We start from the raw sequence: 23,143 nt of genomic DNA on the forward strand, positions 1-23,143 counted from the left end.
CTTAAGCTATGACCATTTAATCTCATCCAGTGTTGAATTAAGTCTCATGTGAATTCAATCTTTAGGTGAAATAATATTTGGTTAGTCTTTACGCATAGTCATAATTAATCTAACCCACCCCATCCTCTAAAAACTCGTTGAACTTAAATCAATTTTGAATCAGTCAAATTGCAAAACATTATGCCTTGAAAAATGGCCGAGAACAACAAATATACTGTAACAAATTACAATTTTTTCTGACACTACCTCGTGTTTGAAACACTATAGTTAATACAAAATCCTTCATATATTCATGAATATCAACTTCCCTATATTTGTTGTTGTTTAACTCTAAACTACAAATGGCAAAGTATGGGCATCACAAGGTCATCCACACCTACTAGTTGCAACATCAACTCAATTTGTCGTTCTACCATGACAAAATTTTGCATGAGCAGTCTCACAACAAAATTCTGCATCAACAGTCTCACAAGTCACAACGAACATTCTATTACTGCAATTCCCTCTCTAACCTGGGAGGATAAGTATGAATATATTGCAAATTATGACAAAAATTTGCATTAACAGTCTCAAAACAAAATAAAATTCTGCATTAGTAGTCTCACGACGTTGAAAGACACAATCACATACAAGGTAGATAAACTATATAACTGCCCTGCAATTCCCTCTTTAACCTCGTAGTACTAATCCTTAGTTCTATTTAAAATTTTCATATACATCCTTACTTTAATTTCAGAAGCAACGCATTCTATTATATACATCACTACCATGTACATGGGCAAGTTGCATTCAAACATACAAGAATTTCAAATAAAAGTTGTAGGCAACTAATACATTTTAAGATATGTCGTTTCCATGACATTTAAGATAACAATTTACATCGTGTCCTCTTAACAATGCTGAAATATGCTTCCTTCTCTCATGATTCATGAGTCTACCAAAACCACGCAAATCACACAAATCGAAATAACTAAAATCCTTTATAATTCCATTGAAAATCCACCAAAACTGAATTAAAAAAGTGCTATCTATACAGACAATTGGACCAGGAACAAACTTGGTTCTAGAGAACAGAGACAAAAGTGGCATCAATGTTGTGGACAAAGAGGGTTAAAGGGTTTGCAGTTCCCGCTAAATAAAATTGATAAGGTTTAATCAAGACCAGGCAGAAAACAATGCAAATAGCAGTCGTTAACATAGTTTAACGCCACACCTAATTTGCTACTTCTTTAACATACTAGGGTAACAACCTTACACCTATAGACTAAAATAATTCAAACCAAATACTCACTCCATTCAATCCGAAACTGTAACAACTACGGTAGCAAGTATCCCAACTTATAGTTACTGTTAACATTCGAAACTTGGTGGCAATTGCAGAACAACCAATACAAACATATAACACAGAAGCATATTCAAATCAAAATGTATATATAAATATAAATTAAAAAGCACACAAATTGAATTAACCAAAATCTTTTATAATTCCACTGAAAATCCACCAAAACTGAATTGAAACAAGTGCATAGCAAGAGTACCGAATAACATGAAAATATCAAATCCAATAACAGAAAGAAAAGATAAAAAAAAATCTAACGATAAGATTTCTGGAACCTAGCACGAGCACCACGACCACCAAACTTCTTAGGCTCACAGCGTCTAGGATCAGCAACAAGAAGAGTACGATCATAACGAACAAGAATATCCTTAATCTCCTTCTTACTTTGTTCATCAACATATTTCTGATAGTAAGCAACCAAAGCCTTGGCAATACTCTGACGAATGGCATAGATCTGAGAAGTGTGACCTCCACCCTTCACACGGATCCTCATATCAACTCCGGCGAAACGGTGTCTGCCGAGAAGGAGGATTGGTTCGTATGCCTTGAAACGAAGAATCTCAGGCTCCACCAGTTCGATTGGACAGCCATTAATCTTGATGAGACCGCGACCTCTCTTGCAGTGGGTAACTGCAACGGCGTTCTTCTTCCGGCCAAAGCATTGCACCTGTTCCATTTTGCTGAGCTTCTTTCTCTCTCCGCCGTAACCAACACCAGCAGCTGAAGCACACAGGTTTTGATTTCTAGGGTTTCAGAGAATACCTCTGTTTTCAGTTTATATAGGACCTCCGATAGGGTTTTTGCAAAATACTAAAATGCCCCTCCAACTCCAAATATTTATAAAACTGATTTATTTATTTCATTAAAATAAAATTAAAATGTTTTTTCTTAGAGGAAAATTATATTTTTTTTTTTGAAGGATCTACAATTTTTTTAGAGGAAGGTTATATTTCTTTTTCTAACTCACACCAATTAGATTTTTGACGACTCAAGATATATTTTTTAGAGGACCAATCAAGTTATCTTGATGACTTAGGATATCCTACAAGTTCATACATTAAAAAAATACATGTGATAACCAACATTTTTTCATCAATCTATGTCTTAATCATCATTTTTCTAGATCAGCTCTTTCATTAATTTTATCTATGTCAATTTTATTATATTAATTAATAAAGCATTAAATAAATTTTTCACCCCTATAAAATTAACAAATTTCATTTTCCATCTCCATCAAACAAAATGACATGTTTTTAACTTGAGATGAATTAAAAATAAAATTTTAAAAGTTATATTGTTATAAACATATCTGTAAAAAAAATCATTTAAAAATACATATTAACTTGCAAAAACTAAAATTGTGTGCAGAAAATTTTCAGAGGCAAATATGCTTTTTATGTGGACGAAAATATGAAATTAGAAAATTTTAAGGACAAAAGTTATTTAACCCATTCTTCTGAAACTTGGTTTCGTTATTCTGAGATATAATAATTCAAAGATTTGGGCATTCATACCGGAAGACATAGACTTCCAACTTTTCATGTAAGAACAGCTGAACAATTACACTAAGTTTACAAAAATTGGTGTTCCTATGTAGGACTAATCCTGTAAATGAGCGTTCCACGAATTAATCACATTCTCAAACAGTACATTTGACCCCTGGCTACCCAAAATATACAACACTATATACAAGTGTAGATCTCAATGCATATTTTCTTTGCACCCACTATAGTGGGGAAAAAAAAAAAATTAAACAATTTAAAGTAGTTTGGTACAAGGTAGCAGGTAACAGTGATGTGACCCTAGCAACTCCATGAAATGAACAACCTTCTAAAAAGTTTTACTTCTGAATCAGCCCTTCATAATTTACTTCCGATGCCTTCTCTTTTGATCAGCTCTTTGTCTCTTCTCATCATCCCATTCACGGTCATACAAGCTAACAATAATCAATTAAGGACACAGCAGGGCATCATTATTAATGGAAACTTCACATCAATTAAATCCAATAAAAAAACATGTGTTTAAACTTTGGTAACACATCTGTTCAAGGAATTTAAATTAACTCTCTTTATAATCACCAAAAAATAAAACTTAACTATCCTTTTGGTGAAGAAAATGCATGCAATCCAGACACAGTATCATAGCACGTCATTCATCTTTAAGCAATTCATTTATCAAGTACGCCAATCACAGCTTTTTCCCATGCATGATGTAACGGAGAGAAAAATAAAAAAGTATCTAGATAAGAAGTGGACTTGTGAATAAAGCATGCATGCATATCAACATAAGTATTTCACAATTGAGGATACGGATCTGATTCACGACGATTCAGCTTGCTGGCTACCTCTTTACCATGAATCCTAAGACTCGGTTCATCTATGTAACTGGCATGCTGAATCATTGGCCCCTTTCTGTCTCTTCCATCATACGCTTGTGACATACCAATACCGGAGAGAGGAGGTGCAACTGGTGAGTACTCCCCAGGCTCCATAGTTGGTAGATGCTCCCTCTTAAGTTTACGCCTCTTGGATGCAGCGTTTAAATCCTCTTCTTTTAGAATGCTTGCTTTCTCTCTTTCCCTCTCTTCCACCTGCAGAAAAGAACAACAGCTGTATCAAATGTCCATTCTATTAGAACACCAGAAGATGTTAATGATTGTTGAGAAGCAAACCTTAAAAAACAAAAATTGAGTGTTGTGAAACACAACTGTTCAAAACCAACAAAAACCAAACCTAAGTTCTATAAGACAATGCATATGTATGTCAAAGTATACCAGTATAAATCAGAGTTAATCAAAACCAGGAAGCAACCTTAGCTCAACCTGTACAACAAATAACTCCAGTTGAAACTCTAACCATAGAACCCCTATAATGTCTTAAACTATAACATTATACTAAAGTATTTCCCACATTTGTTGCATTTTAACATAGAAACCCATGTTCAGTAAATGCCTGCCACTCTTTTACTTGGTATCAAATTTTGGTCACCGAAGACACTTATCACAATTTTTCATGTTAATCCATGTTTAATAAGTAGTACAAAGAAATAAGCATACTGTATTTTAGTCTTTAAGTACTAAGAAATTAAAAAAAAAAAAAAACTAGTTCAGTGAATAGACAAAGGGACATATTGAGCCTCTAAAAAATCCATTATGACTAATGATTTTTTAAGCACATATCCACTAGTAAAACGTTTACACTAATCCATAGGAATTACGTCCTTTCACTATACTGTACATATCCTAGTAACACATCCAGTAAATTGAGAGAATTGGTATGCACTCTTAGAATTTGGATCTTAACATGCACAATATTGGTTCATACCTTCATTTCTTCACGCTTCCGATCACGAAAATCATCTTCTTTTCTACGTTTGGGATCATCCTGCAAAATCACAGTCTCTTCAGACCGTCTCAGTTCTTTTTCTTCATGCCTTGGAGAAAGTCTTTGAGAATGCCTTGTAGCTCCATACCTCCTATCAGCATCTTCATCACGCCTACCAGCCCCAAGAGATTGAGGAACCATATTAGGAGGTAAAGGGGGTGGCGGAGGCAAGCTTTGTCCATGGAAGCGGCCCTCAGCATGAGATTTTTCTATTGTTGCATCATTGTATCGTAATTTATTTCTATCATCCTTACTTCTATCATCCTTAGCCTTGTCAGGGAGTCTATTGAAACTCCTCTCACTACCCCTTTCTTGCACTCTCTCCACAGACCGTTCTCTTCCATATCTTTCTATCGACCTGTCCCTGGGTTTTTCTACAACAAAGTCATCACCACGAGACTTGTCCAGACGATCCAATCTTTCCCTGTGTTCCCTTTCATATCTATCAGTGCCTTTTTCTTTAGGCCTTTCCAATGTTTTATCACCTGTTCTGTATACACCAAGTTCATCTGGTCCCACTTTGTCATCAGCCAATCGAGGATCCATCAGCTTTTCTCTTTCAGAAAATCGAACTTCACCTTCTAAATCTCTTAGATCTATATCCCCTTTCCGTCGTTTACCTAGTCTGTCTAGCTCATCAACAGAACCAGCTCGCTTCTGAATTTTATCGCTAGACTTTGAGGTAGCTGTGTTTTCATGCCTAGGAGAATGAACTACACGAGAAGAGGATCCTCTTGTGAAGTCAGCAAACTCATTTACATCATCCTTCACCATAGAAAATTTGGCAGCTCCAACCTCTGCCTTTGATTCGTTACCAGAACCATCAAATGCAGTTGTTGCCGCTTGAGCCAAACCTTTTGCAGAACCTGAAACACTGTTACCATTAGCACTAAATGAAGAAGAAATGTTTGTTCCTGTGTGTCTTCCATCTGATGCATGGGTCTGAAGATCCTTGTCACTGCTTGAGGAACCAGAAGTTCTGGTAACAGTTTTTCCAGATCTACCATCTTCTTTCAAAGGATCTTGTTTTGATGGCTTCAAAAGTGAACCAGTAGCCACTGAACGTTGTTTCACAGAGGGTCTTGACTGAAAACAGGAGAACCAAATCATTATGGATAAACATAAAAGGAATAAAATGGAAAACAGGAGAAAAACAGGAATTTTAGCAGGGAGAGAATAAACACTCCAAAGCAAGTATGCACTAGAATTAGTGTCATCCTTGCCAGGAAGGTGTCCACCAGTATGAATGAAACAACAATTACAAAAAAAATATCAGTTTAGCAATGCGCACAGCTGCACCAAGGGAATAGGTTTTTGTAAATTAATGTACCATTGAAATTGGCATTGTGATACTACACACAATGAAACATACTATAATTACTTGAAACAATTGGATTTAGGAATTGCTTGAGATGTTTTGCCAAATTCTTTTGAGAACACAAACTTGGGTCTAAGTTATAAATTTATTAGTTTTTAATGATTATTAGAAACTGTAAATTACAGAATAAGTTATTCAACTCTTCTATTATCAATACAGCTGGTAGTGGAACTTCTTCCTCCAGATAACATGTATTCACCCAGTCTCCTTTCCCACTACTAAAGAGGAAAGCTGAGGCAATTAGCAGCTAGTCAACAATGTGACAAGTGACACACAATGGATTACAGACAAGCCCATCATACAAATGGAAAATGCTAGCTCAAAAATAACAAAATGATTAAATGCTACCTCAACATTTCTTGTAATGTGTTCATCCGGTGCCCTACTTATGGATTCTTCCACTTGCTTTTGATTTTCCACAGATTTTAATGCCCCAGATTGTCCAGCAGGTGAGGCTAGAGATGATTGTGCATCCACTCCATTCACCATTGAGCTACCCTTGAGTTTTCCGTGGCCAGAATCAGATTTTGTCGCTGTAAGGCTTTCAGTTCTCTCTGACTTCCCATCTGCAGTTTTTGTTTTTACTGTCTGGTCTTTGACTGTGTTTCCGGAGTCCAGATGTTTCCCACTGGCAGATTCAGTTTGAGAAAATTGAAGACCTATCCCACTTTGTACAGCGGCAGAATTTCCCGCTGCAGATTTAGTCATAGATGGTGCAGGCTTCAATTCAAGATAACCCATACCAAATTCTTCATCGGTAACCCAGGATGGCTGCATATTGAAAGAGATTAGTGTACTAAAACAGACAACAAATAAGCTTGAAATAAGATAACATCATACCTTCCTAGCAGCCAGTGCTGCTGCTACACCAGTTGCCAACACCTTAAGATCCTCTCTTTCATCACTTTTAATCTTAGCTACCTACATGGAAGATGAAATATTATAAATAAAAAATGCATCAGTATTCAAAACAACCAAGTTTAATTTAGGGATAACTTACCCGCTTTTCAAGGTTTATCCCACTCTTCCGTGTAACAGGAAAAACACTAGAAATTTTAGTCAACATTATAAGAGCATTTCTAATCTCCATGTACTCGCTAGATTCTAGACACTGAATTAGTAACCGTGTGATTCTTTGACTCCATTTCCAGTGTACCTGTCGGCAATAAATAAAGAATATGAAATTGGTTCGTATACAGCATTATCTTATGTAAAGGTGGAAAGAACAAGGCAAGCCCCACAAAAATAATTGAGAAAAATCTGGACAACAGAGGCAAGGAAACAATTACGAGCAGCTGTAAACTAGCAAACAGATGAACTTGCCTTAATGAACTGTCCATATGTAACTCGCTGGCCGTTAGGATTTCTATAATAAACAGCAAATCCCGGCATGTTTCCACACTCACGTTCATAAATAGATTCATCACTCTGGAGATAATAAAAGGAAGAAACAAAGATGAACGTAAATATTAGAATAATTGAACAAGCCCTGAAAAGCTATAAAAAATTTGTGAAAATAAAATTATAAAAAGTACACAAATTGTTACCTTCCAATGGTAAGCAATCTTCAAAGTCTCATAGAGAAACCTGCCAAGCCTGCCAACCTCATATTCAGTGCAGCAGCATATCATTGGTTGAAGGGTTTTGCAAATAAGAACATCAATGTGGTTGACTGTGTTAAAAAAAGGGGTTCCAAGGGAATGAAGTTTGTGTACAAACATAGCACAATAGACAGCATCTGGCATACTGAAAGTACAGCGTGGAAATATACAACGCTGAAGAAACTCCATGTTAATCTTCAAGGTATCAGGACAGGAACTTAACCATTTGTCTTTCTCATGAAAAAGCCGCCTGCTGACAGATACGACGTTCTCTTCATGTTTATGCAGTTCACTACTCAGACGATCAAGAGATTCTTGAATTCTTTCCTTTTCTTTCTTCCTCTTGGTGATTGCTGAGCTTGAATTGTCAGAAAGCTCCTCCAAAGATTTAAGATTAGCATGCAGCTTGGCTATTTCTGACTCATAACGGTTTTTTGGAACGTGCAGGTCATATAATGTAAGACCCCAAAATGTTGCATAAAGATCGGGAGATAGGCTATTCCATGTTTTTGGAGGCAACATGGTTTTAACAGTATCAAGAAGATCTGACCAACTGCATGCAATAATAAAATAGTAAATACCAATCCCCAAAATAGCAGAAATAAACCTTGAATATCTCATTAACTATTGATTATATTGAATTATTGACCGGAAAGTTCAGGTTACAATCCCTTATATAGGGCAGTTTTACCTACACTCACAATTGAGTTAACCTTCACCCTAGTAACTGCCGGTGCCAGTTGAATAGAATAGAACTACCTTTAGCCACGCGGGCAGAACTGAAACTAACAGTTGAAGCTTCTAGAGCTCAGCAGAAGGTTCTAAAATCTTAGAATACAAACTGAGGCAGTAATATACTTGTGATTGCCTAAATTCCTTATACATTCACACAGAATGGCATCTAAATCCATCTTGCATACTGGAGAGTTCAACATGACAATGCCACATGAAAGTTATAAAAAAATACAGGGTAAAAGTTTAGAATTATAACCTAATGGGATTTTTGTTGGAGCCAATATCTAGAACCATACTACCAGAATAATCTGTAGGGTCAGGCTCAAAGTTTGTGGATGAATCACTTGCAGAATATTTATCTTCCATGGGCCAGCAAACATCGGGAGTCTTCTGAGACTTGAAAAGTCTCATAACAGGGCGATATATCAAGAAAGCAACCTGACCAGAAAAAAGGAATTAAAGGCAGGTTCGGGTAAAAGAACCATATGCCGTAAAAGCTGAAACTCGAGGGAAAACCAGAACAGAAATATAGATGATGACATGAGGTAATGAAGTTTATCAGAAACGTAAAGACAGAAGGGAAACAAAAACCTCAGGGTCCAAGTGGTAAAGATGGATCAAGTCATCAAGAGAGGGAATAAGAATAGCATAATTTGATCCTGGTGTGACTGCACTGCCTAGAAAATCCACATATTGAAGGAGAGTTCCATGGCATCTATCAAACTGTTCGCTGACCATCTTGATGTAGGGTGCATCTGCATTGACGAGAACCCTGCAAAAACATCAAATTTCAGAATAATTTTTTTTTTTTTTTGAAGAAGCTAAATTAGCCCACCCAAATTGACACTAGAGGGAATCAAACCTGAGACCTTGAGGAGGAGCACACTCCCAAGTCCCAAGCCAATGCCACTAGGCCAACCCAAGTGGGTTTCAGAATAAAATATTGATCATCAGCTCTAACATTTTTAAGTTTAAGAGCTTACAGAGAACGATGTTGAGCAAGAAGAAGCAAGAGGGGGGTTGCCAACTTCGGTTCATCTTTCGGAAGTAATGCATCTCTAAGTCTGCTAGTTGACTTTATCAATGCCTGCATAATTATTAGATATCTTAGTAACTTACAAAGTCAATCCACATAAAATTGGGTATAACTGCTCTGCAGTTGAACTTCAAAGCAAGATATATCATTAACTAGAGGTTGAAAAAATATAAACACCAAACACAATTCAAACAGGAGGCATCCTCTCTGCTTTCTATTCAGTATTCAGTGAAGTTATGAAAAAAGATCAACCATGAAATCGCTACTTAATCACAGTTCACATCGGTCCATTTTAAGCTCAATCAATTATGCAACTAACAAAAAGATGTTCATTGTATGCCTTCACTTAATTTTCAAAAACCAAATGCAAACAAGTGTTCATTAGTTAGACAAGTACAAAAAAACTGGGCCAGTGTAAATTAAAACAGTACCGACAAAATTGTCTCCCTTTCACCTAGATTAGAATTTCAATCTGTCGAGTGTCATTTCATTAATCTCTTGCTTTCCTAAACCTTTTAAGATTTACATTTTGTACCTTATTATTTCGGGTCATCCCAAAAGAAGTTGCTTGATATTTCAGAGTCTCACTCCCTGCCATAGCGTCCAGCTGCTCCTCCGTCAAGTTCTCTGTGTACTGAACATTTGCCATTTGTTGGATGAGCTCCTAAAAAACCAGCAAAAATATTCAATAACGAACAGTATTTGGTATTTCATGAGTCATATCTCACACAATAGTATTCTTCATTAAAAAATCAACAAAGAAAAAGAACCTGCAATAGAACAAGCTCAATTCCTTGTCCCCTTTTTAACTGGTTCACAAGATACTGGAAAAGGCCCCGCAATTCCATTGATGGGTACTTCTTACATCTATCATAAAAAGACGTTTTGTAATCATGGAAATGTTCAAAGAATATCACGCTATTGAAATAATATACACAAACTCATGAAAATGTTCAAAGAATATCATGCTCTTGAAATAACATACAAAAAACGTTATACACAATTCTGAACAAAAACAGGCAATGATGGAGTCGAGATCAACCAACTCAAACTATTTATAACAAAATGCACGGACATTGACCTAAATAAATAAAAAATGGACACTGAATCTTACAACAAAACCGGCAAGAAATTGCAAGCATGGTTTCATCAACTAGAAACAGGTTTACTGAAGACCCTCTTAACTTGATATATAATAGATTAAAAAACAGGGCAGCACAGTGCACTAAAGCTCCCGCATACGCAGGGTCTGGGACGGGGTCCCAACATTTTTGGTGTATTGTACACAGCCTTACCCTGTCTTTTACACAAGAGGTTGTTTCCAGGACTTGAACCCGTGAACTTTCAGTCACGTGACAACAACTTTACCGTTGCGCCAAGGCTCCCCCTTTCTTGATATAGAATAGATTTAAAAAGAAAAATTCATATATAATAACTGCCACACATCCCAACAACTCTGCCCAAAGAATATGAAATCGGGTACTCCGCAGATGATTAATTTTCTCAACAATATAACCAGTGGCACATTCTGTTAAGACATGCTGCATACCAGGTCCTACTTGCACATAAAACTTGAGGGTCAATGATTTCGACCAAATTATTTGTCTTTATTTCGCATGCTATTTGTTAAATTTCTTTTTCATGCTCCATTACCCATTGTTTCCAAAATTATTTCTTATTGAGTGACTGCTGCTTGAATTCATTTATAATTAATATTTTCCAGTCATTTAATACTGATCTCTTACATTTCACAGTTAACGACTTTGTCTAAGTACATGGTTTCTCTTTAATAAATAACTCAAATAAGCATACATACTAAAAAGTAAAAACTGATATTCTTTATCTAAAAAAATTATTTATTTTTGTTTACTAAATCATGAAAGATAGATCATACCTTCCTCCAATTTCCTATTTTTACACAACATTATGCCATAACTTTATCAAGCAGATATTTTTTCATATCGTGTATTTTTAGAATCACGTATGTATGTTAAAAGTAGCTTATTAATAATATAACTACGGCCCTCTAAAGATGCACCTAACCATTAAACATATACTTCAGTTCACAAGCCGGAATTTAGAAAGCTAATACAGATTATAACCACACTCCAACTCTATTTTATATTATTAAGCACTGAATACTATATAAATCAAGAGAATGCTTCAGAGGAAAAGAGGGCGAGAGAGAAGAAAACCAAACCAAACTGTTCCAACTTCCAAGGCCCTATCCCTCCAAAGCAAAAACAAATTTCTAGCGGAATAATGGCCCCCATAGTTGTTTAGGATTTACAAGTATGCTCAGCAAACATAATGCAGCGGCAAGCAAATCAATCTTCATTACCGAAGTATGTATACCCACGCAAGACCAGATATTACAAAAATATGTTATGCTATCCATTTATCAGAACAAGGGAACTCAATCTCGATGTGCTATACAGACAACACAATCATGAATTATCCTGTTGTGGTGAACTATTGTAGGTCAACCAGGTAAACTACTGTTAAGTCAAATGAATTTTGTATTTTCTGAGTTCCTTGTATTTGAAGACGGAACGTACTATTATCTAACAGTACTGCTCCTCCATTATGTCCATTTGCAGATTAACAGCTACAGAGAGTTAATGGTTTCTTTCATATTTCGCGGTCTCCATTAGCATCACAGGGTGAAAGTAATAACTAATGGAGTATTCCACTTGCAAGAATGCTACTACCAACATAAGTTTCATCAGATGGATCCAACCTACAAATTATCAGCTCCATGCCAAGAACAAAGCATTCATGTTGAACAGTTGGGATTCCGCAATGACTAATCATCATAAAGTAATAGCCCAAATTAAACAGTCCAGGTTCTTCCTTCTCTACAAGGCCAAAAGCATAGGAATTTGGTCCCAAATTTTTTGAAACCCATGACCAATTATGCAAAGACAAAATGTTTAACGCATGGTATATGGATCTGTCCCCCTCCTGAATGTAAGTATCCCATAATAGCCGTTAAACTGTCATTTAATTATGGACATTAGAAATGACAGAGAAAACACGGCTATCATGCATACAATACAAATCATTCTTCACATTAAAATCACTCCATTCTTATATCTCTATTAGAGACTTCCAACATAGATCATTGAGAATCACAGATATCATGCATACAACACAGATGACTTCCAACTGATATTATTCCACTTTGTAAGCACTCATTCTTTTATCTCCAGTAACTAATTGTATTTGGTAACAGAACTGAGCTGCCCAGCTATCGAAGAGACATTAATAACCAACTTAACGAATAACTTCATTTAAATCAGATAATTCTCCATCTATCCTGGTAGAGTCCTATTGCAGCTGACAAGTCACTTGTACCTTAAGTGGCAATATTAACTGTATAAATAGTCCTTAAGAAATTACAAGGACAATGGACTAATGGAAGTTTGAACTTTGAACTTTGAAAAGATAGCAAAGAAATGCCCACCCCTTTCGACCAATAAATATCTGTTCCACAATATCTGTCCCCAAATAACAGTAACTGCACATCATACAGCTGTCTGTGCATGCCCACCAACTGGCAAGCAGAGTGGTTTGAATTGATGTGAATTGCCGGTCAGGGATACAAAATGCTGCTATACCCAGCAATCCTGAATTTGCTAAGGTTGATCTGCAACCTGGAATTGGATACAAGGTACTCCGGACATATCTAAATTCTATAGGATGCCGTACATGTACAAAAATGACTAGGGAATGTTATTATCAAAGATACACATGACATGATTCCATAAAAAATAAGAATTTGCAAGAAATAGCTATAAAAGTCAAATATCATCCGAACAACATATAAAAGAAAAACTGTTCCCATTATGCTTTAATCAAAGAAGAAAACCCAATAATATTCATTCACATATCCCGATACTAAATTTCAAAAGGATTGTAGTTGCTTCCTATAACTTAACCAAATGCACAGGATAACGTGTCAAGAAAACTAAATATAGTAGAAGAACAAAGGAAACAACTATACATACAGGTGGCCCCAGAAAGAAGCTAGAGATTGAAGCCAGTCTGACAAGTTAAGCCCGTCATCCTTCAACTTATCACGTCCTCCAAGTGCCAATCGCTCAATCACAACGTATTCCAATATATCATATTCAAGCTGTTATGACAAAAGAGTAAGGCTCCAAATCAAAATCAATCTACCAATATTGAAAACAACTTCCAAAAGCAGAACACGGTTAACGTATAAAAGAAATAACAAATGGAAAAGTGCCACAGCATATATGAAAAGAAAAATGGTTGTGCAATGCTTCAAACTAATTAGAAGGCTTCCTTTCATCCATAGGTGGTTGTGTAAGCATAATTCAAGTTTCTTCATATCCTCCTTTATTGCACATTCTTTTCCTGATTTGAATACGGCGGAGGTGACTCAAAGGATTGAAAAATAAATAAGATCTTAGGTCGCACGTCTTTTATCGCTTATTGTGAGTTCAGATATTACGATGTCTATAGTGGATACAGTGAACAAGATAGCGAAAGGAAGACAAAAATACAAACCTGAGTTAAATACTTAAACGCATCCACTACAGGAGTTATCATGTCTCTGTATGCCTCAATCTACATATCAAACAATATGAAAAAATTAACAAAACAGTGCACAGCATCATATAGGCCAAGCCCCTAGACTTTGCAGAATAAAAGCTCTAGTAGATCAGCACCTGGTGAACAATTGTTCGAAGGACAGTCATAGGGTTGGCATGAGCTAATTTTGCAACCATCCGACCCAGCTGCTTCAAATTTTCCTTTGCCAGCCGTTTCAAAATACGTCTAGTGTCCAACTGTGCATAAAAATAAAGCAAAGAGAATAAACATAATGAAGAATCAGATGTGACATTAAGCACAGATAGTCCACTCGTATGTAGATCATCGAACCTTGGCTGTTTGTCTCGTAGCCAACAGCATAGGATAGCGATCGTCATCTTTTTCCCATTCACCATATAAATGATATCGTGCCTAGATAGGTAACACTCATCAACCAATCTTGTACATAACGGATAACAATATATCAGGTAAAAAGATAAACAACAAATGCAAAGGAAAACCTCATAAGGAAGAAGACTCATTAGTTCCCAAATTTCCTGGCCAACAGCTGGATTAGCAGGAACCAGCTGTAGAGAAGGTAGTAGACAAGCTCCTAAAGCATCCTCCACTCTTAGCCTTGCTTCCTTCAAATGTAGGTTAGGATTTCCAACATGAAATTGAGGATTCAAGGCACCGCCCTGACTTACAAGCTCAAGAGCAGAAAGGTAATAACCTCTCAACACCCTGCAAACCTACACATGTTTGAGGGAGAATAAGGCAGGAAGGAAAATCATGATCAGCGTAAAATATACAAAGGAGACAAATCACCGGGAATATTAAAACAACTTGATGCACCTTCTGTAACAGCATAGTATCTCGGTAGAGAAAAGGTCCAGTACAACCAAGCATCTGAAAAAGTTCCTTTGGAAGATCTATGAAAGAATTGTGTCCTGAAGGGTTATCAACATCCATAGCATCAGTGCTGCCTCCAGTGGACAATCCAGAGTTTTGAAGATGTGCTTGACGAATAACATCATACGGGGAAGAAATTGACTTCTCAATAAGCCTGCATAAAGATCTCGGTATTATTTAAAGCTATGGCTAAAAACAATCACTCAAACAAATAGTTGACCATAACAAAATTCAAAATTAATTGGCCCAAAAATATATGCTCTTAAATGCACGCACATGCTACAAAGTACAAACATACAGGCATAACTGAATGTTGGATGTGCACCTCCAATTTGGAAGTGCTTCTCGCAGTCTATTTCAAAAGATTTTGGAACGAAAGATTGGGGCAAAGTTTGTGGAGGCATGCAGTTGGAGCAGTTATGTCTATTTGGTTGGTATGTAGTGGAACATTTTAGAGCAGTGTAGCTACTGTGCTGTATCGCCAAATGAATTATATATATATGTGTGTGTGTGTGTGTGTGTGTGTGTGTACCGGCAAAGGCCCACAGATCAAATAATTCAAGAAACAAGTGGGGATAGTTCGGCTCTGTTTATTCTCAGGTTGCCTTCCAAAAATGGGTAGCTTCATGTGACCCGTTTCTTAAAATTGTGTTCAATGGTTTTCCTTTTTTTATAAACAATAAAGTAATATACCCAATGCTATTCATTCCAAACAGCCATCCCCCTCCGCCTCCCGTACCTCCATTTTTTATTGCTCAACTCAGTCTGTCCCCCCTCTCACAGCCTTATATCCTATGTTTGGCCATCATCACTCTTTTTTATCACTCTACTATAATATCTTCCCATGTGTTCCACAATTTCACCTATTTTCTATTTTTTAGTGTATAATAGGTTAAACAAAGAAGAAAAAGGATACTGATGTCACATAACTCCTCTGGCTTTGCTTCAGGATAAAATAGCTTTTATAGCTTTTAATGCCATTACAGTTTCTAATATGCAATGGCATTGGATTTCAATACCATCACTTCCATCTCAATGACCAAGTAGTCCAGAGGCCTTGCCACCCCAGTCACCAATGTTTTCGAATCATGACCGGCGCACAGACTACCACCCTAGTCTGGCACTAAGTCCAACTTCGTAGCCGGTCATGATCCAAATTGGGTGGTGACAAAGTCGGTATCAGAGCCTGGTTTTTTGTGGGGGTTCTTTGTGTCCTGGATTTCATACAGTTTTCGGTACAGTCTAACTCTATTTTATTGGCATGGTAGTTAGTCTAAGAAAAACATAGCTTTTGTTTTTGGAGGATGTCTTATTACCCACCCTCTTTATTTCTCTTATATTACTACAAACTCTGCTACTGATAAGTACACATCCTCATCAATATTATCATATACTTATCTCCAAAAGAAAAACACATCAAAAATATATTCAACAGACATGCATGCCCAAAATGCACCCAAATATAAGTTCTCAAAGCTGGTGTCTGCAAACAGAGAGATATCATACACAAGCCTTACCTAAACAAACTATCACATATTTGGATATGTTCCACTGGATTGAGTGCTGAGAGGCGTTCAAACAGTACATGTGCATGATACCTGTTAAAACAAAAGGAAATGAACCCATGAAAATATACATATATGCATTAGAAGGAATTCTACAAACACAGCAAATACATTCTACAAAAAGAAGAATCGTGGTAAGCCATCAATCAATTTAGTAGAACTTGAGAGGAACCAAATCTTAAGAATAAAAATCATAAACCTTAAGATCCACATTTTATCTCAATAACATGGTTTTATCGAATTGAGATTCAAATTGTGGATTGAAAGACCTATTTCTAAATTCTTAATATAATTTTGTTATGAATTGTAAGATAGATGATAAATAAAAGTATGGTATTTTTAAGTAAAAACATGTGACATAGCAAAAATTAAAGTTGATATATCATATAAGAACCACAAAAGTGGCATAATAATAACTGTTTTCATAGTCACATGCTAGAAGTAGGTTTACAAATCAGCATACCAGTCATCTACAGAAAGGAAGCCAATAAGCAAGCCCAAAGTTTGATTGTTTTGAAGCTCGGATTTCCGCTCGTCAACTGCATCAGTTTCCATGGCTAAGGCGGCAAAGAGATCAATGGTGACATCCCCCGTTTTCTCCTCGTCCATTAGATCTTTTCCAGTAGCAGCTAGGTTGATTTTTCCAATTTTATTAGCCTGTAATTAAGATTGTTAATCTTCTTGATACCAGACAAGCACCAAAACGAAATATGAAAGCACTGGAGGACAGGGTAGAATAAAACATTATGTTAATATTACACAAGATCAACACCAACACAAATAGGTCAAATATAAGGAGAATTAAGAACTGGGAGTTTACATATTCCAAAATACCCAACCCAGATTGTTTTGCAACATTCAGAAACAAGTCACCAACAAACTAAGGAAAGATTAATAATGCAAGGCATGAATGAGCCCAAACACTTGGCTGGCCTCACATAGGTCATCAACAAGGAACCGTCAAAGCAAGCATCATGGCTAAGAAAGTCATAGTCAGAAGGCCCTCAGAATGTTAGTGATTGTAAAAGTTCAGGAACTTACAGCCATATATTAATATGACTCAAGGAAAATGGATCTCTTTTTTTAGTTCTGAAAGGAAGAGATTGGACTGTTTTCTTGCAATTTAAAGACATGTTAACTCTAATCACTCTTTTTCTCTTTGGCAAAATTTATGATTTTATGGCTAGATTCCTTTTTTTTCATTTTAACAATAAAGCCTTATCCACCACTATCGTTATGAAGAATATCTTTTTTAACAATAAAGCCTTATCCACCACCACTGTCGTTATGCAGAATAAAATAAACCAACAGCAATAAGTAAATAAATAAATTAACTTCCAGAGCATGAATACCTCATCAAGGCGCTTGGAAGAGAAAGTGCTATAATGCTCAAATGCTTCTACGTCCTTGGGGAGTAAATGAGCGTAACTGCAATCAAAATTATAGTTAAAAAGTATCTCATAAATTGCACAAAGCACTTCCAGTCTACATGCCAGTTGCATTTACACGGTAATTATCAGAACATGCATACAGACTACTTCGTTTTTGGCATGATTATATGGTGCAATCATTCTTCTATACATCACCAATTTCTTCTAGAATGTTTAAAACGTGACTCACACAATAAGTATTAATATTTACAAGCAAAAATGGTGTGTGTAAATATCCTTCAATGCAACCATCACTTTGTATCACCCATAGAGCAAAAAATTGATTCAGTATTGAATTGTTCAGAACTATGACTATATATTACGTAAGAAAGGTAAATATGATTCTTGAGCAGCACATGGGCACAACATCTTACATGCTATCAAGATCAATAAAATCTTGCTTCACCAGCAGAGCTGCAAGTCTATAAAGCCCATATGGTACAGGATTGCTGACTTCCATGCGCTGATAATATTGAAATTTAAATCCAAGAATCTGTGAAGCATGAGACTGCATAGAACAGAAAAATTTATGATATAAAAAACTGCCAATTAAAAATTTCAAATTAAATATAAGAATGGCCTAGGCTTCGATTTTTACTACCTTGGGAAAAATAGGAATCAGCTCTATAAACACGTCATTATCAGGCTGAAGTTCAAAACACTCAAGTACCTGATAAGAAACATCCGTCAGTAACCAGATATAACAAGAAATGATAATGCAGATAGGACCTGAATTTATGGGGAAAAAAGACGCTTGAAGAGTTCCAACTTACAATATCAAAAACACGGTTTGGATCCAAATCAAAATGGCCAATCAATGACTGCAAAAGTAAGCTAAACCAGAATTATGATCATTATTATTATAAAACAAAAACAGAAAATCAGAATGTCATAATACTTAGAACCATTAAGACCTTAATAATGCCAATTGTTGATGTAGATCCTTTTTGAGTTGGCGCTTCAGAGTCCCGACAAAGAAGAGTGACCTATACAATTATCCTAAATTTAATCTTATGTGGAAAGCATAAGGCACAGGAAAAGAAAGTATTATGACTGTGTATGAATTCTAATTCTTACAACTCAGCCAAAATCTCCAACTTAAACAAATATTAAAGACTGACATGATGTTGTATTCAATTCACGCAATATGTAAGAATTAGAACACCAAAAAGAACCATATTGTTGATTGAAAAGGCCCAATAAAAATTTAAGGATATGATCTAATGTGATATCTATTAACCATGATGCGATTATTCCTAAATCTACAAAAGAGTTTCATAACTAACCCCCAAAATAGAAAACAAGATTTATAATTTTAAGTCCCTTACATAGAAACATAACTTCACTCCTTAATGCTCTTATATTATTTCCACATCAGTGTATTTTCACTGGACCGAGGTACAACGATAGATGGACCCATCCTAATGCTTGATTAATTGGATGTCATCCTGCCATTTAAACAGAGTTTCTAATATCTATATTTGTCTTCCGTGCATGATTACTCTAAGTCAAAATAAATTATCTGCTCTTTCAGTCAAACATAGTTTTCTTGAATACTCTTGAGTTCATAAAGGTTACTCCCTCCGTCCCGGATTAACTATCCCAAAAGTTCATTTCACACGTATTAAGACAAATGTATAAATGAAGGAGAGAGAAAAATAGTTTTAAGTGCACTTGTTAAGTATTGGTGCATTCTCCACTATCATAAATGTAAAGTGGAATATATTGAATTGGGAATGGTGAAAGTAGTATTAATTAGAGTTATAAAGGGAAAAATAGTAATTAATGATGTATTGAAAAGTGAAATGGCTTAATTATTTTGGGACACTTTTTTTTGCAAATAGCTCAGTTATTATGGGACGGAGGGAGTATTTGCTTGTTCCTTATCATGATCCACAAGATCCGACTCTCTACAGAGTATTGGAAAAATGTCAAGAAGCAATTATGCCATATACTCAAGCTATTTCAAAACCAAGATAGGTCAGGTTTTGAAAAATAGGTTCCATTTTGGTTCGGAACTTCCAAACATGTGTGTCTCAGACCATGTAAAACCTGAAACCAATTAACTGCCATAGTAGAAGAGTATCGTTTAGTACCATGATAATATCGACAGTAACCTACAACACTGTTTTACTTTTCTTAAGATCTGAAACACTTCCTAATTAATTGAACTCAAAAAAGGAAGATACAATTTCTCTTATATGCACTGTGTTCAGTCAAAACCTCTCTGGGTGCAAATGCAACAATAAAAATGTAATAATAATGCGTAGAAAACATCCTAGAAAGTAAAAAAAAGTCAGGGAGAAAAGAAATTCTGATCATACCAGTTTGGCATAGCCCTCACTTTCTTCTCTGAGAAGGTTGAATTTCGTTTGCTGGTAAAGAAGTCGTGTATTAACTCTGACCTGAAGTCAACAGCACAAATGAATCAAATACATACAATAATGAAATTCCCATTCAAGCAGACATAGAGTCAAAGACAAAGCAAAGAGTGAAGAATCTAAATTCTAAATATTTGATTCTGAAAAGTTGACTCTGAATACAAGAGGTTTTGGGTATTTATAAGGTCAGTGTAACTTAACTGATTGAATTCAATTAGTTACACTTTGCAACTAACTTGTAAAGCAGAAACGGATTTTGTTATTTACTGACGAACAATGCTAACTAACATTAACCAACTACGAGTAAGAATGAAGTTTAAGATCAATATCGATGTTTGTGACATATAACTGCGACTTTGCCATTTTCAAAAAAATTGTGACTGTCCTTTTCAAGAAAACTGCGACTTTGTAAGGTCCTTGTCATATAATTGTTTCCATAACATAACATAACATAAGCAACAAAGACCGGGTATGAATAAATTTTAAGATCAATAATGATGTGTGACGTATAATTATAACTTTGTATTTGTAGGATCATTGTCTTATAAAAAAAATTCCAACTCAAAAGCAACAAAGACCGAGTATGAAAAAAGCTTAAGATTAATAGAGATGTGTGTGACATATAATTGTAAGTTCGTTGTCATATAGTTTCTTCCATTGCATGTGCGTGTCTACACAGGTGTATGGGCATTTCTTTTGGTGGAGGTTCGCAGGTAGCAACCCCACATTTTACTCAGGACAAAACTCAATTTATTTCCTCTTAACACAACACCTGTGAGTAATTTAGAGTAAGAGAAAAAGAAAGAAGCAGAAGCCCGTTACATTGTGGCACACATTTATAGATTATGTGCTCACCTCTTTTCCCTTTAACTCCTGAGCCTTAATTTTGATAAATTCAGCCTCCCCCAAAAATTCTTCCTGCAAATGCATAATATACCAATAAAATTCTATAAATGGATGAAACCTACTAATGCATAAAAGCTCAAGCCTTTGTAATATTGCTCAACAAACTAACTGGAAGACAAATAATGAGCTGTAATGTTTATAATTTGAAAATGAAGGAGACCAGAAAAGCTGACCTCACAACGTTCTTGAAGTAGCCTAACTGGAACCAATTCAGATTCTACAAGCCATCTTGCCTGTAAAATTAAAACTTTTAAGCAAAAAAACAAATTGTAGAAAAACTTATGAATAAAAACCATAAATTTTATACAAAAGATGAATATCTACACAAAAACATTTGTATTGAATAAATCACAAAATCAAATACTGACCAGTTTAATGAGGCGAGAACGAAACTCTCCTGACAATGTAAGCTGTAACAGAGGAAATGAGCAAGTAAATAAATTCGGTGGACTTAGTATAAACAATATAGTTAATAAAACGTAAACACTCAAAGTTACAAAAACATTCAATATCCCATCGCATGATTATAGGCCTCTGTGCGTGTGTGTGTTCCGGTGTTTAAGAATATGGAATTTCAAAAAAACATAGTAAGCTATATTCAATATCCCATCGCATGATTTTGTAAGCTATATTGGATAATTTATGAAAATGAGTTGAAAAACTTATGAAAATTGCCATAAGTTGTTGTTCTAAGTTCTCCAAAACAGTCTCACATAATTTATCCCAGTAGATAAGCTCAAATAAGCCAATCCAAACAAGCTCCATGTCCCTATCCTTCCTAATTGTTTCTCTTATAATTTTTTTATGTCTTCTCTGCTTCTATTGATTTGACTACTCGCAATCTGATTTATTCTCTTACAACAAAATCTACAAGTCTTCTCTCTACATACATGTGCAAACCACCTAAGCCGAGTTTCTACAAACCACCTATGGTAAGTAATAACTATCATCAATCCTTTACTAACTAACAAAATTTTATTACAACAATTCAAAACAAAAGAAAAATAGGGAAAATAAAGAGTAAAAGCTGAAAAAAACGAGCTTATCAATAATAATCTCAAAATTCAAAAGCATGAGTAACTCACATCTTGAGCCATCTGGCTAACTATATCCGCAAAATTTGATGCAATTTTGTGAGGAGAAGCTTTATCCGAAAATACAACAGAATCTAACGCTAATTTACACTTGGGAAACGGTAATTCACCTCGAACCTAACAACAATCAATAATTGAAAACAATAATAAGAGCATTGAATTGAATTGATGAATCGGTGATTAATTAATGGAAAAAGAACGCACCATAGTCCAAGAGAGTTCATAGAGGAATCTGAGCAATGGAACGGGTTGGGAGAGTTTGAAAGAAGCGTTGTTGGAACTCTTCCATTCGCGAACACAGTCTTCTGTTATGAATACACACTGCACCGGTGGCACGGACATGATCGCAAACCCTAGAAAATAATTATTGAAGGTGAATTCGGGAAGAAAGGGTTTAAGAAGAAGAAGAGAGTTGCATTCCCTTGTTATTATATCAAACCGGAATTTGATGGATTTAGGGTTTCAGGATATTCTTCTGCATTTTCGATTGCGGTATCACTGAATTTTAAAATAAATAAATTACGCAACTATGAAATAAAAATCTTTTTTTTTACTAGATTAAATTTTAATTTTTTTTTACAAGCTTTTGCTAGATTAGATGAAATGTATATGATTGAATTGTTATATCATTTTTTTTTTTCTTATAGATGATGGTATCATGTTTTTTAGGATTAAATTTATATTGTGATATGTACTTAACATTTTTTTTTTAAATTAAAAGAACAACAAGATAGGTCATAATTTCTTCAAATAAAAAAAAGTACTAGATCATCACATAATGCTACAATTAACTTCTCTTCAAAAAATAAATTAACTTATTCGT

The 23,143-nt window shown here is 35.4% G+C and overlaps 2 protein-coding genes across 2 annotated transcripts; both read right to left on the bottom strand.

Annotated features, from left to right (window-relative positions):
* Window positions 1-1,440: 1,440 nt before the first annotated feature.
* LOC11412393 (40S ribosomal protein S16) lies at window positions 1,441-2,107 on the bottom strand. Its single transcript, XM_003630959.4, has one exon. It carries the CDS (start codon window positions 2,013-2,015, stop codon window positions 1,593-1,595), a length of 423 nt encoding a protein of 140 aa, XP_003631007.1. The 5' UTR covers window positions 2,016-2,107; the 3' UTR covers window positions 1,441-1,592.
* Window positions 2,108-2,824: 717 nt separating this feature from the next.
* Window positions 2,825-22,828, bottom strand: LOC11410144 (THO complex subunit 2). The gene is made up of 32 exons (XM_003630960.4): window positions 22,525-22,828; window positions 22,312-22,437; window positions 21,595-21,636; window positions 21,400-21,459; window positions 21,176-21,238; window positions 20,264-20,344; window positions 18,854-18,925; window positions 18,713-18,760; window positions 18,541-18,609; window positions 18,314-18,447; window positions 17,862-17,937; window positions 16,973-17,166; window positions 16,462-16,542; window positions 14,888-15,098; window positions 14,554-14,784; window positions 14,384-14,464; window positions 14,170-14,289; window positions 14,009-14,068; window positions 13,483-13,610; window positions 10,243-10,339; window positions 10,008-10,136; window positions 9,420-9,523; window positions 9,028-9,208; window positions 8,693-8,874; window positions 7,648-8,254; window positions 7,424-7,528; window positions 7,101-7,256; window positions 6,941-7,021; window positions 6,449-6,871; window positions 4,663-5,808; window positions 3,649-3,929; window positions 2,825-3,275 (listed from the first exon to the last, which is right to left on the bottom strand). Exons 1-32 carry the CDS (start codon window positions 22,660-22,662, stop codon window positions 3,206-3,208), a joined length of 5,577 nt encoding a protein of 1,858 aa, XP_003631008.2. The 5' UTR covers window positions 22,663-22,828; the 3' UTR covers window positions 2,825-3,205.
* Between the last annotated feature and the right edge of the window lie 315 nt (window positions 22,829-23,143).

This window comes from Medicago truncatula, chromosome 8 (genome assembly GCF_003473485.1).
Source record: "Medicago truncatula cultivar Jemalong A17 chromosome 8, MtrunA17r5.0-ANR, whole genome shotgun sequence".
NCBI lineage: Eukaryota > Viridiplantae > Streptophyta > Magnoliopsida > Fabales > Fabaceae > Medicago > Medicago truncatula.

Bases quoted from the DNA above. Each gene is read 5' to 3' on its own strand.
- LOC11412393 (XM_003630959.4), bottom strand. From the start codon at position 2,015: ATGGAACAGGTGCAATGCTTTGGCCGGAAGAAGAACGCCGTTGCAGTT.
- LOC11410144 (XM_003630960.4), bottom strand. From the start codon at position 22,662: ATGTCCGTGCCACCGGTGCAGTGTGTATTCATAACAGAAGACTGTGTT. The intron at 10,137-10,242 runs GTTCTTTTTCTT...CTGGTTTTTTAG, and splicing joins TTGAGCTTGTTCTATTGCAG to GAGCTCATCCAACAAATGGC. The intron at 8,875-9,027 runs GTTTTTGTTTCC...TTTTCTGGTCAG, and splicing joins TTTACCACTTGGACCCTGAG to GTTGCTTTCTTGATATATCG.